This window comes from Aythya marila (assembly GCF_965140915.1).
Source record: "Aythya marila genome assembly, chromosome: 3".
In the NCBI taxonomy this organism is placed as follows: domain Eukaryota; kingdom Metazoa; phylum Chordata; class Aves; order Anseriformes; family Anatidae; genus Aythya; species Aythya marila.
In genome coordinates, this window is record NC_139044.1 from 78854607 (window position 1) to 78869966 (window position 15360).

The window sequence follows — 15360 nt, forward strand, 5'->3', positions numbered from 1 at the left end:
AGTATCCTCACAATTCAAGTATATTTGTTTCTTCCCATCCCCAGGTATTCAAATGGAGCGGGGAGAATACCTACTTCATCAATGGAGACATGACCTCCCTGGAACTTGGAGGTGGAGGGTGAGCAAAAGTTTGGTTTTCAAATTGCATAGCTAGCTTTATTTTATCTTTTAATGAGAACAGAGACAACGGTAGTTGCAGGAAAAACTAATGAGTAAAATGGCTGAACTTAATTCTAGTAAACTGTTTAGGACAGATATCTCAGCAATCTGATTTCTGTTACAGACTTAGGACAATCTCCATTGCTTAGAGAGCAACTGATGTTGGGCAAGTAATCTTGGGGAGGAGGGAGGTTGACAAAACCAGATGTTTTGGATAGATAACACTGCTCATTGCTGAAGAGGTTTGCCTCTGGAAGATAATCTGTAATGGCAATTTTGCCATAAACTTCTAGGGTTTCTCACATGGTCTTTGTTAAATGGTATTACTCCGTTGCTCCATAGAACAAGGATGCAGACAGTGATCAACCAGGTCCTAAATTTCAGAAGTCAATGGGTATGAAATCAAGGACTAAGGCTGTGCTTAGAAGCTGCCACCAGACTGTACCATGCGACATCTGGCCATGGTTTGCAGTGGGGGTGCATAAACACCTCTCCTCCTGAACTAGGAAGGAGCCACATCCACAGCCAAGGTGCCAGGGAAGTGTCCCTGATGCCTGCGCCCTGGGACAGCTGGGCCCCAGCCGTGCCCAAGAGGCTGCTCACCAGCAGCAGCCAGAGCCGGTGGCGCCGAAGGTGTGCGCTCAAGGCTCTGTTCTGCTGCGATAGCTGGTATGAACAAAAACAAGCTTGCTTGCAAGTCTTTGCCAGGGTTAAGCCCCTCATGCTCAGTCACAGCGGTTTTCAGAATTGCCTTGGTTCCTCCGTATTGCTCTTCTGTAGCTTCCAGTTGTCTGTAACTGTGACGTATGACCTGACACCTGACGTGTGCTTCCTTTCTAGTGGCCGCTTTGGCTTATGGTTAGACGCAGATTTGTATCATGGGCGAAGCAACTCCTGCAGCACCTTCAATAATGACATCTTATCTAAGAAAGAAGATTTCATAATACAGGATGTAGAAGTATGGACATTTGAATGAAGTACTTACTGACTGCCTTAAGGACTGGATCCATTAGGCACTTAAAAAATAGAAGGTGCGGGCTGCCTCACGTTACACGCTTTTTTCTCAAGTTGTACCAGAGCATGATTACGCAAAAAATAACCAAGGAAAAACAGAGCTGGTTCTGAGAGGCAGTAGGAGACAGAACATTAAAAGACCAGAGGCGTTTTTTACTCCCTCCTCCAACATTCCTCCATCAGAGATGTGATGCTTATGATAACGTTCATGGTGTATAAATTGAAAACTTCTGTAACTGTGAAAAAGATACTGTGGGAAAACTATAAGTGTCTAGTACATTCCATGTGTATTTATGTTCAGTGTACAAAAGCTAACCAAAAATAAAAGGTTACTTCACCAAAATCTACAGCATACTGTTTGCCATGGAAAAGAATCAGAAGTAGGTGTACACAGCACTTAAGGGAACGTGTTTTTAAAGTCTTTTTTATTTATTGTTGTTGTATAGCAGATTTTTTTTTTTTTTGTAAATGTATTGGGTATGTTTTTTTCTTTAATGTTTCAGACCTCAATTTAATAAATAATTTCTATTCAGGTAGGTTTCTTAGGCATTGGCATTTATTCTGAATCAATTTATTTGATTTCTGGAGTTAATTTTTATATTTTTATTTTGTACATGAGATTCAGTTTTCATTTTACCCTAATAAGAGGGTTTGTTTTCTGGCAGAAACACTTGAGTGCATAATTCTGGATTTCTCGGAGATGAGGGAGAAGGTGGTTAGTGCTTCTCATTAACTCTGCTGCCATGTTCCTGTTAACAGATCACTGTTTTGGCAGCGTATGGAGACGTCGGGCAAACTGCCACCTAGTATAGACTGTATCAGCTCTGGTGCAGTCAACAGAATTGGGACAGCATGCTCTGAGCATCTGTCCTAGTGCTATGTGACTGTTCATGAAGGACGTTTCTAAGAGAGAATTGTTTTTCTGTATCACCACCAAATGATTCAAAATAAACCACCCACTGTGCTTTTTTTTTTTTTTTTTTTTTTTTTTTTGAGCATTTCTTTACAAATTGAATAACTGCTTTGTAAAGGAGAAAATGCAATCTTAAGATTTAGAGAACAATGATACTTCCCTAACAGGCCAGGTCATGTTAGTATAATAGTTGTTTTCTTAGTAATTAATATATGACTTCTGACCTGAAAAAGACTTGAAGAAACTGTCTGGCTTAGGATTTGACATGCAAAGAAATTGTTGTCTTTGTTTCCATGAAATAATTGGACGATTTTCTTCTTTCTCCCATCAACACCAAAAAGACTCTGTGTTACAAAATTAGGCTAAACTCTAAAAAGGTCAGTACTACTAAAATTTTGGCAAGTAGGGAAAGTATGACAGAGGACTGGCCATCTTCACTGCTTTCTAAAGAATTCTGCTTTCCAGTTAAGCTGTGCTTTTATTTACACAATCCAAATCTGACCGAAACAGACTTTGTGGCTACACTAGAACACTCTCCTGCCGTTAGTCTCGAATGCGGGGTTGTCTGGAGAAAGGCAGGTTTTAGAAGTGGTAGCGTGCTTCCGTGCATTAAACAGTACAGCCTAATTCTAGAATATTGTTAATGAAGTAATACAACTCTAGTTACTGCTCTCCCTTTTTTTTAAATGTATTTAAAAAAGAAAAAGCCAGTGGTTTTCTTTCAAGAGCGTTAACAAATGTTAACTCTGCACAGAAATTTCACAGCCTACAACCAATGCTAGATACAGCAAGTCTGTACCACACTGCACGCGAGCTTTTCACAGTTCCCATCTACGTGGTCTACTACAGCTGTAAATCAACGTACTGGTGATGCTGTAAAATATTTTCCAAGTTGCTAGTAGCATAATGCTTTGAAGATACCAGAAATATCTAATAGTTTGCTCTTTTTATGGTGGCAGACCACTTACTAGTTTAAACAAAACAAAACACAGAAAACAACAACAACAAAAAAATAAAACCCCAACAACCCCTTGCCCAAGTTGAACATTTGCCATACATTTCACTATTGCTCCTCCAATGTACTCCATTATATTATACTTGTCAGAGCATATCTAGATGCTGTGTTCTGTATTCAAAGCAGTGTTGTTCAATCGGAATTCTGTGACCCTTGAAGCTATGAATATTGAATATATGTAATGCAGTGCTATCACAATATTTTCAATAAAGGAATTTATGCATTCAGAAATGCGTGGCAGGCCCTTTCCTTTATTGATCCTTTCCTTTATTCACAGCCCTGAGTACGTTTTAAAGATGAAAGGATCTAGCTTAAGTTACAGGGTGTGCTGACGAATATTGAAGCCTCTCCCCTCAGAAAAAGCATTCCAGCAATATCCTATTTCAGAAATGTGGTAAGAAGCTTTTGTGTTCTTTTTTTGTTTGTTTTTCTGTTGGGTGGCACCTCCTCGGATGGGGCTGTGTTGCGTGTTCCCTCAGGGGCAGGCTGTAGGGAGAGGTGCGGGTGCCCAGCGTCCTGGTGGCTCTCAGCTGGGGCGATTGAGCCTCTCCTCTTCCTCCTGACCACCCTGTGAGCAGAAATCGGAGCTCTGCACGCACTGTTGCACATTTTCCTACGTGCCCTTTTTATACTGCCCCAGTGCTTGTGTATTTTCCTTCCAGGCCAGACCGAGGCCCAAGGCTGCCTGAGCGCACCGCGTGCCCGCCAGGGGGAGGCCGCGGGCCCTGCGGGGAGGCCCCGCCTCGGCCGTGGGGAGGCGCCCGGCGGCGGCCGAGCAGCCATGGCGGGGGAGGAGGCCGCGGCCGGGGCCGGTGCCGGGGCCGGGCAGCTCGGGGCCGAGGGGAAGGAGCCGGGCGGCGGCGGCGCCGAGGGGCAGCAGTGCATCTTCTGCAGGATCGCCCGGCGGGAGGAGCCGGGCACCGCGCTGCTGCCCTGCCAGGTGGGTCCCCGGAGCGGGGGGGGAATCGCCCTGCTGGCCGTGCCCGCGGGGAGAGCCGGGGTGCGAGGGGGGTCGCGCCTGGGCACGGGCTGGGGGCAGCGGTGCTGCTGTGCGGGCGGCCCTGAAGCGCTGGTCGCAGGGGCGAGCCCCGCGTTTGCACGCGGTGGTGGCAGAGGTGGGTGTCTGAAACCAGGCAGCGGTGTCCCTGCTGCCGGGTGTTGAGAAATCCTGGCCGCAGAAAGCCAGCTGGGGGAGCAGAGCGTGCCTGTGAGCCTCCCTGCGGGCAGGCTCCCGAGGTACTTTGATGTAGCTGTGGAAAAAAATTAAATGTATCCCTCACGTTCCTGCCAGGTGTTTCAAACATAATATTGAATGTCACAGCGCCAAGGGGAAGGTCGCCTGTGTTACCCAGTGTCCGCATCCCGATCGGCCTCACCTGTGCGTGTTCTCTTTCAGTACGAAGACCTCGTGTGCTTCAGAGACATCAGGCCGGGGGCCCCCCACCACTACCTGGTGGTGCCCGTGGAGCACATGGGGAACTGCAAGACGCTCAAGTCCGAGCACATCCCTATCGGTAAGGCTGCTGCGTGTAACTTGGGGGGGGGAACATCGTTTTCCACAGGCTTAGGCGGTGTGCTGTCAGGTAATCACAGCCCTGAGCGCTGGCTGGTGGCTGTGAAACACCAAAACAGGTGGTGCCAGTGAGCGTGGGTAGGGACGTGCCCTTGCTGGCACCTGGCACGGCGCTGGCTGTGCTGTTCCAGAGTAACACAGCGCCAGTGCACGAAGCCTCTGCTGTCCGTGTGCATGCAGAGCAGGTGCCTCTGCGCTTTGTGGGAAACGCCACTCTGCTTTTTACATTATTAATGTGCTGCTCCGTTGTGTTTTCCTCAGTACATATGTGGTTTTAAATTATATGGAGAAGAAAGAGAATTCTGTGAAATACGTATTTTATAATGTGCTACATCATTTTTCAGGAAAAGGGATAGCGAAAAAAGAAACGGTGTTACAATAAACTTCCATCATTTTTAATAGGCAAGATTCTAAAATATTAGAACTTTGTGTTGAGAGGCTATTTAAACAAACAAACAAACAAAAAAATGTTATTACCGATGATGCAAAAAAATCATTATATTTGCATGCTGCACATTTTGAATCATTGTATTTGTCTTCTAAATGTAGGGTAGTTTTTCTCCAGAAACAGCTTCTATATGTGTTTGGCTTCAAGGAAATTCTAAAGAATTTTTGCCTTTGAAGTTGCTGTATTAGGATATTTTTTTTTTTTTTTTACAGTGATGAAAGCTTTGTCCCAGTAATAAGTAGGACTGAGTGTTTGATTTTGTTTTTAAATCTTGTTTTATCTCTGAAACTTTTGCTGTGTAGAGACATAACGTGGGAATTAGTCTGCATCATTCTACCAAGTCTCAGTGTTTGGTGGTAGTGCTTTGGTTTTGGTGGTGGTGGTTTCTTTTTTTTTTTTTTTTTTTTTTTTTTAATAAAAATATGGTGATACCGTGGCTTTGGCCAAAGTTGTTAGAATAGTACCACACTTAAAGTTGTTGTTAGTCTGGAAATGAGTACAGTAGTGATTTTTCATACCAAACTTTGCATGACACTATCTTAGACAATCTTTGTTTGTGCATGAGTTGAGTTTTAGTATTTATTCTTTGGGGGGAAAAAAACCACAAACACAAGTTTGTGATCTCAATGTAATCGTTGTTGAAGTTAGTTTTTGTTTGTGAAAAATACCTGCTTCAAATTACTTGACTCAAAGATACATAACGTGTAAAATATTACTTAAATATTAAATTAAATATATTTGTATTTCATAGTGAAGAGAATGATGGAAGTTGGAAAATCTGTCCTCCAGAGAAATAATTTTAATGACTTAAATGATATAAGGTACGTAATGGAAGCCTTCTGTGTTTGTTGAATATGTTCTTGACCCTTCAAAATGCTGGTTTAGAGATAGTGTTAATGACTGCAGTATGATTTATTGGAGAAACTGGGATTGCATTGACTTACCACATGACTTGTCAAGTCACATGTGCTGGCACTGAATGTTGACTTCTTTCTGATCAATGCCTGGCGCAGATTGCATTCCAACTCAGATTCTCCCTTCCTTGTGGGATAGGGAGGGCACTTCATACCGCTTATCTAAAGGTCTGCTTCTCCATTACGTGCTGAGCATATTCTCTAATTTCAGCTTCCAGGAGAGGTAAACTTTGTCCTTGTAATCAGGGCACTGCAGCACTGTGTTTCAGTCGTACCTGCACTCACTGAATTTCAGTGCTGCTGCCTTTGCTATAAGCCAATGTGTTTGGTTGCCAAAATGAAGTAAGATGTAACATAGTTTAAATAGTGTAGAGTAGAGGCAGATGGGTCTTCCTGTTTAAAATAGGTAGAAACTACAATAATCTAGTGGCAGTTGACTTTCCAGCTGAAAACTAGATATGACACGTCTAAGGAATAGCCCGTTTCCTACTCTTCTTTTTAACACAGTGCATCTGAAATAGAGAGATGTGAAAGAAGAGGTTAATGATCTTCTGAAAAAAACACCTTGAGAGCATAATGAAAGGAAAGGACGTATTTTTTGTTCATGCTTTTATGTAAAAGGAAAACGGTTTGAGTTAATTTCTTAATTCAGTTGATCTTGTTAAAAAACTTAATATGTTCCACTTTCTGACTTAACATCACCAGTGTTTCTAACCTGTTTTCCTTTTCTGAAGAATGGGTTTTCACTGGCCTCCCTTCTGCTCAATATCGCACTTGCATCTTCATGTCCTGGCCCCAGCCAGTCAGCTAGGATTCTTATCCAGACTGATTTACAGAATCAACTCTTACTGGTTTATCACGGTGAGTGTAATGCACGTGAACTTTTCATTAGGTTTTCAATTGCAAGCTGAAAATGTGATGTCTTTCCAACACTTTAACTGTGCCTAAAAAGTCTTTGAGTAATAATTGTAGCAATGACAGAAATAACTGATTACATTTTGCATTAACTTTTTGAGAGAATACAATAGTAAAATTTAATACTAATGTTTATGATTAATAGGGGAAATACAGCAACAATAACATTAACAGCAAACAAAACAGTAGTTCTGGATTTAATGCATCACTTAGGTTGATGTGATGTGCCTCTGACTAGACTTTGTAAGTATTTATTCTTTTACGTGAAAGGGTTATATTAGAATGTGAGGGGCTGTGTATTGTACATGCCTTGGTTTATCCAGCGTAGGTGCAAAACACGGCCACCTAATGGCTGCTTTTGTCAGTTCATATATTTTTTTCTTATTTTGTTTATTACTAGTTTCTTAGACTGAAACAAGTGTCTGCTTACACAACTAGTCTTTGTACTGACCTCTGTCGGTAGAGATCAGGAATGAGATGGAACTGGCATTGACTAAATCTGCTTGAAAATCTCTCTGGAGGACTAATGCGAACTCACTCAGCTTTGACTCATCAGGAAACTATCCTTGTAGTGTAGCTTCAGCATCCCAGAGTCATTGGACAACCCCAAAACAAAGTTGCTGAGAAAAGTCTCTCTTCTAAAGAAGAATATAAAAAGCCTCTTAAAGAGAAAAACTTGGCTGGGGCTCTTGGCTATCTCAAAACAAGCAGATTGCTCTGCTGTGTAGCAGAGCATCACGGAGATATTTGGGCCTCAAAAAACCTGTAGCTGTCTAGTTATACTGCTTACTGGTTTGGATTAGCTCAGAGGTACCCATACCAAGTTTAGCTATCTGATACAGATGCAATTCAAAACATATTTTGCCCTGTTGTCAAGTTGGAAAATGTTTTTTTTTTTTTAGTTATAAGGACTTGAACGTGATATATATTTAAGAATGTAAAACCCGATTCAGATAACTTCATTTTCAGTTACTCCATGCTTATCTAGCTTTATTTGCAAAGGAAAACATGTAGTAGCTACTTAACACCTATTAAGTTGTTGCCATCTGAAGTAGCTGATGGCATATTTACTGTGTGTATTAAAACATACTGGCTTTTCACCTTTTAACGTGGTTCCTTTGGAGATCTTAGTAAGACCTCGAGCACACGTTAAAATTAAAAGATGAATCCAGTGGGGACTGGTGTTTAAATAAATAAAAAATGCCCAAAAAAAAAACAAACAAAAAAGTGACAGTAATGTAAAATGATTTCAGAAGTGCCCAAGTGAGTCTCCACATCCTTAATGTGGCCTGCTAGAACAACGGTGGCAGACCTCCTTCTACCCCGTTCCTTTCCGAGGGCTGCTGCTGTCACACACAGAAAATATCGCTGCCCCAGCTGTGTGGTAGATGTGTAAATATGGCCATATGGAGAGAAAAGTATGTGTGAGCATAGTGACCTAACCGAAGAATGAATACTTGCCTAATGACACGAGCAGCATGTGAGTGCTCTCCATCTCTCAGTCGTGTACGACTGGCGTGCGGTTTGTGGGTGATGAGAGGCCACAAGATGCTGCTCTGGAGCGTCTCCCGGAGAATTCCCTTCCTCAGAGCCTGGTTGTTCTGAGCACAGGTGTCTTCCAAGGTCCTTAAAACATGCTGCTGCCAATGCTGTTTCTTCGCTCAAACATCCTCTGACTGGCAGAGTTTCTTTTTCCTTTTCTGATCACTTAATGGGTGATGCAAATGTGAAAAAGCCTGCTGTTTAAAACAATCGTATTTTACTCCTGCTGTTTATGCTTTATCCATAGAAGTGAAAAGTATATGCTGTGTTCGTCAGCATCACACTGTTGCTGTTTATAAAATGTTTTGGCTTTTTTTTTTTTCAGTAAACTGAAGGTTCACTGCATAGTTAATGCATTGCTTTCTCTCTTTCATAGGCTGAACAACTGATTGAGCGACTGCAAACTGAAAACGCTGCCAGTTGAAAGCCCTCCTAGCCTCAGATGACTAACTAGCCCGTTTGTTCTTTGGTTTTGAACTCTGATTTCAGGTTGCACAGTTCGTTGCCAACAATATACCTGGGTAAGAAGGCTTAGTTCCTGATGAGGAAATACAGAATTCATAGCTGTCAACCTAATCCTCACGTTTGGGTACTCCAGAAGTCTGTGTACTGCTCTGACAATAAGGCAGTGTATTTTAATGCTAATTTTAGGTATGTGTATGCATATATAATAGACACATACATTATACATAGACACATCCACATATGCAAACAAGTTCTCCCAGTAAAATGCAGGGTATAGCAGCAGAATGTATCCTAACTGCATCCTGTCCTAAGGAAATAAGTTAGTAGTAACAGCATGCACGTGGTACCAAAGGTAATATTTGTTGTGGAATCTAGCTTTTGTTTTAAAGCTCCATTGTTCTGGAATTGCAAGGGACATCCAAAACATTTCAGTTTCCATCTATACTTGTATAATATATTACCTATGCCTAGTTAGTAGTAGGTACCTTGCAGAAAGTACACTACTAACTTTTCTGGTGCTAAACCACTTTAATATATTACCTGTCTTACTTGCATGACAGTGACATAGTACACGTTAATACAATATGTGCCCAAGATGTGATCATGCTATAAAACATAGAATATAGTTTAATTGTATGTGTAAGTGATTGTATGTTGGACTGGAAGATTGTTTCCCTCTTACGTGCACAATATTTTTAATTAGTTATTATATGTTTACAAAAACGTGAAGAGTTCAGAAGAATTGACTTAGCATGCTGCTGTTCTGCATCATGGTAGAAAAGACACGTTTTGAGATTATTCTGATACTGTTCTCACATGAAGCCATTTGGAGATTACTAATGCCTTGGCTAAACTTGATTTCTAAATGAGGTCATGAGAGAAGTGGGTCTTTAGTGCAGTATGTGGCAGGCTTGCATAACAGCAGCCTGATTTGGATTTGGAAGAGCAGGGACTCAGCCCAAAATTGGAACATGCAGGGATTGTGTTCGGAATTGGTTATGGACCCTGCTGAACACTTGCCTTCACCGTGTGACTCTAATCAGTAATGTTAGAGCTCTGTTTTTCAATACCATGTTAAGGCAGACTGTCTGGGAAGTTCACACTCCCGAAACCACGGAGTGGATTTTCCTTGTTCCCCGACTTGGTGCTTAACTAATCAAGTGTCCTTGGCTGGTGCACTTGGATGCAGCTGAGGCGGTGATGGTGTGTTGTGCCTGCAAGATTCCCCGAGCATAATCTTCTCAATGTTTTCCACTGATCCAGCACCTCTTGCCTTAGCGGGACAATGCATTGTAATATTCTTACAGCAGGCTATACACCGTACTTGAGAAGACTCACACCCTTCTAAACAAGTGTTTTCTACCCAGAAGTGGTAACATCAGTCTCTTCTGCAAGAGCTTGTTCCTAATGTCACGTTATTCTTACTACTGGGCACTCACGTACTTTGCAGTTTTAATTTGTAGCGTTAACTACGAGGAGTATGAATTAAAGGCACTGAACTTTGGTTAATTCTGTGCAATAGATTAGGAGGCTTGAGTTGGTTCCTAACCGTATGAAATATTTGAATGTTAAGATTTTTCAAGAGTTAATACTCTGCGTGTTCTGATTTGTAATTAATCTATGTAACTACACCTAACTGTAATATTTAAAGTACCAACATATGAACTGTTGTCAAAAGGGATTAATAAATGGAACAAATGGTAATTGTGGAGTGATCTAACGGTGCAGCCAAGGAGTTGTGCTGACTATGGTCAGCAGCAGAGCGCTCGCTCCTTGCCCCTGCTCCCAGCAGGATGGGGCAGAGAATGGGTCAAGATAAACACGTTTTTTCCTCTTCTTTTCTTCAGGTATTAAAATAAGACAAGTAATGTAAAGATGAGCGCTCACCACCTCCCATGAGCAGCCTAGCAGCAGTGGCTGCCTCAGCCCCCCAGAAATCCTCCCCGTGGTTCTTACTGCTGAGCACGACGTCTGGCAGGGAATAGCCCGGCAGGTCAGTGTGTGCCAGCTGTGCAGGCTCTGTCCCCCCAGCTGCTTGGTTTTGTGCAATAGGCAGAAGATTGGTGTGTTAACAGCACTGCTTTAGCCACAGATCCCAAACAGCACCGTGTCAGCTACTATGATGAAAATGAGCGCCATCCCAGCAAGACCCAATGTACTGTCAAATGCACGCAGCAGGAAACATGAAGATCTGCTTTTATGTCTTATATTTGAGGAGGGTCACAGGAATGGCAGTTCCTCACACAAGGTGTATAAATGGAGGCCCATTCGTTACCAAGAGGAATGCTCAGTGTCTCCGTAGTGTTTTTCAGCACAGACCTGTGTGTGGTCCATTTTCCTTCTGTATGGATGAACATTGTTCTCAGGCTTGGCAGATGTTTTTTAATCGGGTTGAGAAATACTTTCTTAAGTGTGTCCCTGCCCACGGCAGGGGAGCTGGAATTAGATGTCCCTCCAACCCAAACCATTCTGTGATTTTCTGAGAAGTCTGTTCTAATGCTTTGGCTATGTTTCAGGAGCGCTGGCTACCCTCTGGAAAGGCAGCAGGCAGGCCCCATTCGTTGTGTCACCCTCTTCAACAGCAGCATTGTAACACCATTTTCCAACTTACCCAGTCGTCTGACTCCAGGGAGCAAAGATAGCTGCAAAGCTCTTGGAGGGAGAACTTGGCAGCTTTTACTCCTCAGTGTACAAGGCCCAAAGGAAAGTTGTTTACCCGCTGCTCCTGGCTCTGTTGTTCTTTGATCCAGTATTAGACGTCCCGAGAAAAGCTGCTTTTTTGACTACTTCTTTAGGAACAACAGAGCTTTATTTGTACTTTTTTGCTCAATTGATTTACATAAACTCCCAACCTAATGCGAGCCCAGAGAAAAATACTGCTATGCTGAAGTACTAATTGCCCCCTTCAGAAGGGATGAAACACGCACATACAATGCTGTTCAAGGTGGAATAAGGAAAAAAAAAAGTTTTAGGTGTTTTGACTAAGGACAGCATTTTCAATGTGATTACATTGGTAATAGCTCTTCAAGGTATGCTGAGGTATTAAGCGTGAGTTGAAATTAAATACATAAAAATGGGAGCAAACTGGTAAAAATCATACCTGAAATTTTACAAACTTGGAAACAGTAAAAAAATCTACACAAAATCTCACTTGCTGTCATTTCAACTATTGTGCAATATTTATTGAAGTGCTGAAAGTGCTTTCAGTGTTTGACAAGAGAAGATACAGATATTTCCTGTAAAATGAACACTCTCAAACAGGTGCAAAATTCACACGCTTCAACCAGAAGAAAAGGAAGGATTACAGAGGGAGCTGAGAGGCTTGCTACAAAAAAAAAAAAAAAAAAGTGAAGTTCTAGGAGAGATTGGAAGAGCTCAAATTTGCTTGGTAGGACAAGAGCACCTTTCAGAAGGTCAGAGTGCACTTAAGTACTTAAGTATTTGCAGTATATTTGCAAATACTTAAACCTCACATCCTACATTTTTGTGAAAATAACACTAAATTTGTTCTATTGTTCCATTTACACTAATGGGAGCCTGTTGCATAGAAAAAAAAGGTTTTAAAAACTCATCTGTAGATGTTCATTGAAACTCTACGTTGCAGATGAGGAAACAGAATTTTATAGCACTTGTAAACTACTAGCTACATTCAGTCATGTCCATAAGACACGGTGCAGTCCTGTCTGTACAGAGTTCAGGCCTAACTTTTTATTCTTGAGTGTATCAGTGGATAAACTGATCAACTGTGTTGTCTCTTAGACTTCTTTTGAAATTCTGGCTATTGCTGAAAGCAGGAAACGAGATTTGACAACCCATGTGCTGGCCCAATTTGGCAGCTTTCTGGTGTTGGTAACCATTGCATGGGCACATAAAACAGAAAGATGTGTCACTCTTGAGAGAGAATGTTCATCTAAACATGGCAGGCAGGAAATTTGGCCCTTTATATGGTTAATAAAAAAAAATCCATCCCTCTATAAATTATGTTTTAAATAACAACCCTTGATTTTGTTCAAAATATGACGGGACATGTTTTCATAGTCACAGCGTTGGAAGGCCCATTTCATTAGGGCTTACTCTGCTTCTGTCTGATTTGGTCAGAAGTACGCTCGGAGCTTTTGCAGATGTACTCCAGTGACACTTACACCAGCCAGCAGCAGCAGGAGTGCAACTAAGGCCATGTTATTATCTGACACTAACTACATGGCTGTGGAAGCCTCTGTTCTCGTTTAACTACCTGCCCCAGTCTTAATTAAGAGCGTGTGAGTCTGCACGAGCTGGACCTGCACCTTAGGGTGCTCAGGTTACGCACTGCCCCAGCTCTGTGTCTTTGGAGAGTCCTGTATTATTTTTCCTGGTACCCTGTTAGTCAGCTGGCAATATCTGAACTGCCCAATCCTGCCTCCTAGAAGTTACCAACTATTGCTACTGCTGAATCAATTGGATACACAAATTGTTAGAATTAAGCAGACCACAGGCCACGGCTGTATTACAAGAAGTTTGATGCATTCAGAAATCAAAATGTATCCCCAGGCTTTACCTAACGGCAGCTGAATCCTTCAATGTGTGCTCATGTCATCTCTCAAGGAATGCTTTTCCAACAGGCAAAGCATCTTAAGCGTGCTATAATGACAAGTTATGTGTCTTGTTTTAAAGTGCAAGCCATAAATAATTTTACAGAGGAGTGGTTTTGAGAGCTATGGGAACACCAACCAGCAGTGTGTGGCACAGCACATATTCCCCAGCTTCCAACATGGTAAAATTGAACACTCAGTGATTGAAACTCATCCTTTATTTCCCCCTCCATGCTGCACCTGCATCTGGCTGTCCTGTTCTACAAAATACTTACTTCACCACATTCATTTCATCCTTCCCCCCCATCCTATTTTCACTGTCTTTTCATTAGGATGCTATTGAAAAGTGCATGTTTGATGCAAATCCCCATTAGGTGAAAACGTCAAACAAAAATCATTCTTTTCTTATACTCTCTGAAAAACAAACAAACAAACAACATATAAATAGCATAAAATAATTATCATTTAAATCAAGTTAATAATTTATAATAAGCCTCAATTTCCTTTTGAGGCAGAAGAATATTCTTATATTAAAGACTCAACAAGTAATGTAGTTAACAGGACATAAAAGCTTTTGTTTGCCCTGGTAAAAAGTAGAATTTTTTGTTCCCAATGTATATAGTTTTCTTGCTGGGAAGTATTGTAAGCAGTTATAACAGCTGTCGTGTATAACCAACTCTGAGCACTGAAAAAGTTCCTCCAGAAGAACCATGACGAAAATCCTTATCACTCATCTCTCAGTCCCTAGTTTTAACTAGCAGATCATTTTTTCTCCCAGTTTGGAGAACTCACAACTGTGCTCTGAAAGCACAGCTCAGTGAGGCATGTGAGTGCACCACTACACTTGTATTTATGCATTTGGCACTGCAGGATCTCAACTCTCTGTTGTAAACAGCCCTATTTTCAGCATTGCTACACTCTGCTGAAAGAAGTAAAAGAGGCTTTTTTTTCTTCATTTTATATATGCACAGTGTCTCAGTGTGCAGGTCCTGCTGTCTTTCATGTCTTTATGCTGTAGCACACTGCTCGCTATGAAGGGGTATGGTTAGGTTCAACAAAAAGGCTGCAGAACTTTGTGACCTGGAGTATGATGTAGCATCAGAAGAAAGAACAGGTGAAAATGGTGTGAGATACAGAGAGGAAAAGGACAAGACACACAGATGGTTTGGAGAACAGACTATTAAACACCAGGACTAGTGCAGCTCTCCAGAATACACGCAACATGCAACGTATTTAGGAATCATGAAACATCCTTGCTGTATGTACCGTAAACCATTAAGTGGTACTTCTGTATACTTGGGTATTTGCATATACTTCATGAAAGTCAACATAACTTCCACCTAGTTAGTTTCACCACGTGAAAATAACCTCAACTTTTGCTACATACCAAGCTCCTGTTTGAAGCAGTATATGAATTCCCAAAGAAGTTTTCAATTCCGTGTGTTGCAAACCAAAATCCCCCCCACAGTGAGTCTTTCACAACCTGTAAGAATCAGCGTTGTATGGCAGCAAGTTAGCAATTTGCTTTCAGTAGCCTAAAGCCCTAAGTCAGCAGGGATGCTGGAAGAGCCGCAGGACATTGTAGTGATGATGACAATGAGGGGACAATCCAATGGCAACGTGATGGATGAGCTGATTATCCGCGATTTCTGTCCAGAACAGCTATTGTTTTTACGAAAGCTGTATTTTACAATCCTCCTCACCTGTTTTCTCCCCTGCGAGCATCCCGCTAACTTGCCGAGCTGAAGTTCCGCGGCGAAAACCTCTTCCCAGGCGGCGTCCAGGCGCTTTTCCAGGTGGAGGCGGGCAGCACCACCGCCACTTCGGCTCT

The 15360-nt window shown here is 42.0% G+C and overlaps 2 protein-coding genes across 5 annotated transcripts in view; both read left to right on the top strand.

The window, feature by feature from the left end:
• Positions 1-3326, top strand: part of NCOA7 (nuclear receptor coactivator 7) — an 88951-nt gene extending 85625 nt beyond the window's left edge. For all 4 annotated transcript variants that reach the window (XM_082757408.1, XM_082757407.1, XM_082757410.1 and 1 more), the window contains 2 exons: positions 45-118; positions 1000-3326. In XM_082757408.1, the coding sequence (XP_082613534.1) occupies positions 45-118; positions 1000-1135 (210 nt within the window). In that variant the 3' untranslated portion in view covers positions 1136-3326. The remainder of the gene's footprint in view (positions 1-44; positions 119-999) is intronic.
• A 526-nt stretch (positions 3327-3852) lies between these two features.
• HINT3 (histidine triad nucleotide binding protein 3) lies at positions 3853-10662 on the top strand. Its single transcript, XM_082757947.1, has 5 exons — positions 3853-4041; positions 4498-4615; positions 5874-5943; positions 6771-6897; positions 8870-10662. Exons 1-5 carry the CDS (start codon positions 3883-3885, stop codon positions 8915-8917), a joined length of 522 nt encoding a protein of 173 aa, XP_082614073.1. The 5' UTR covers positions 3853-3882; the 3' UTR covers positions 8918-10662.
• Positions 10663-15360: the final 4698 nt, after the last annotated feature.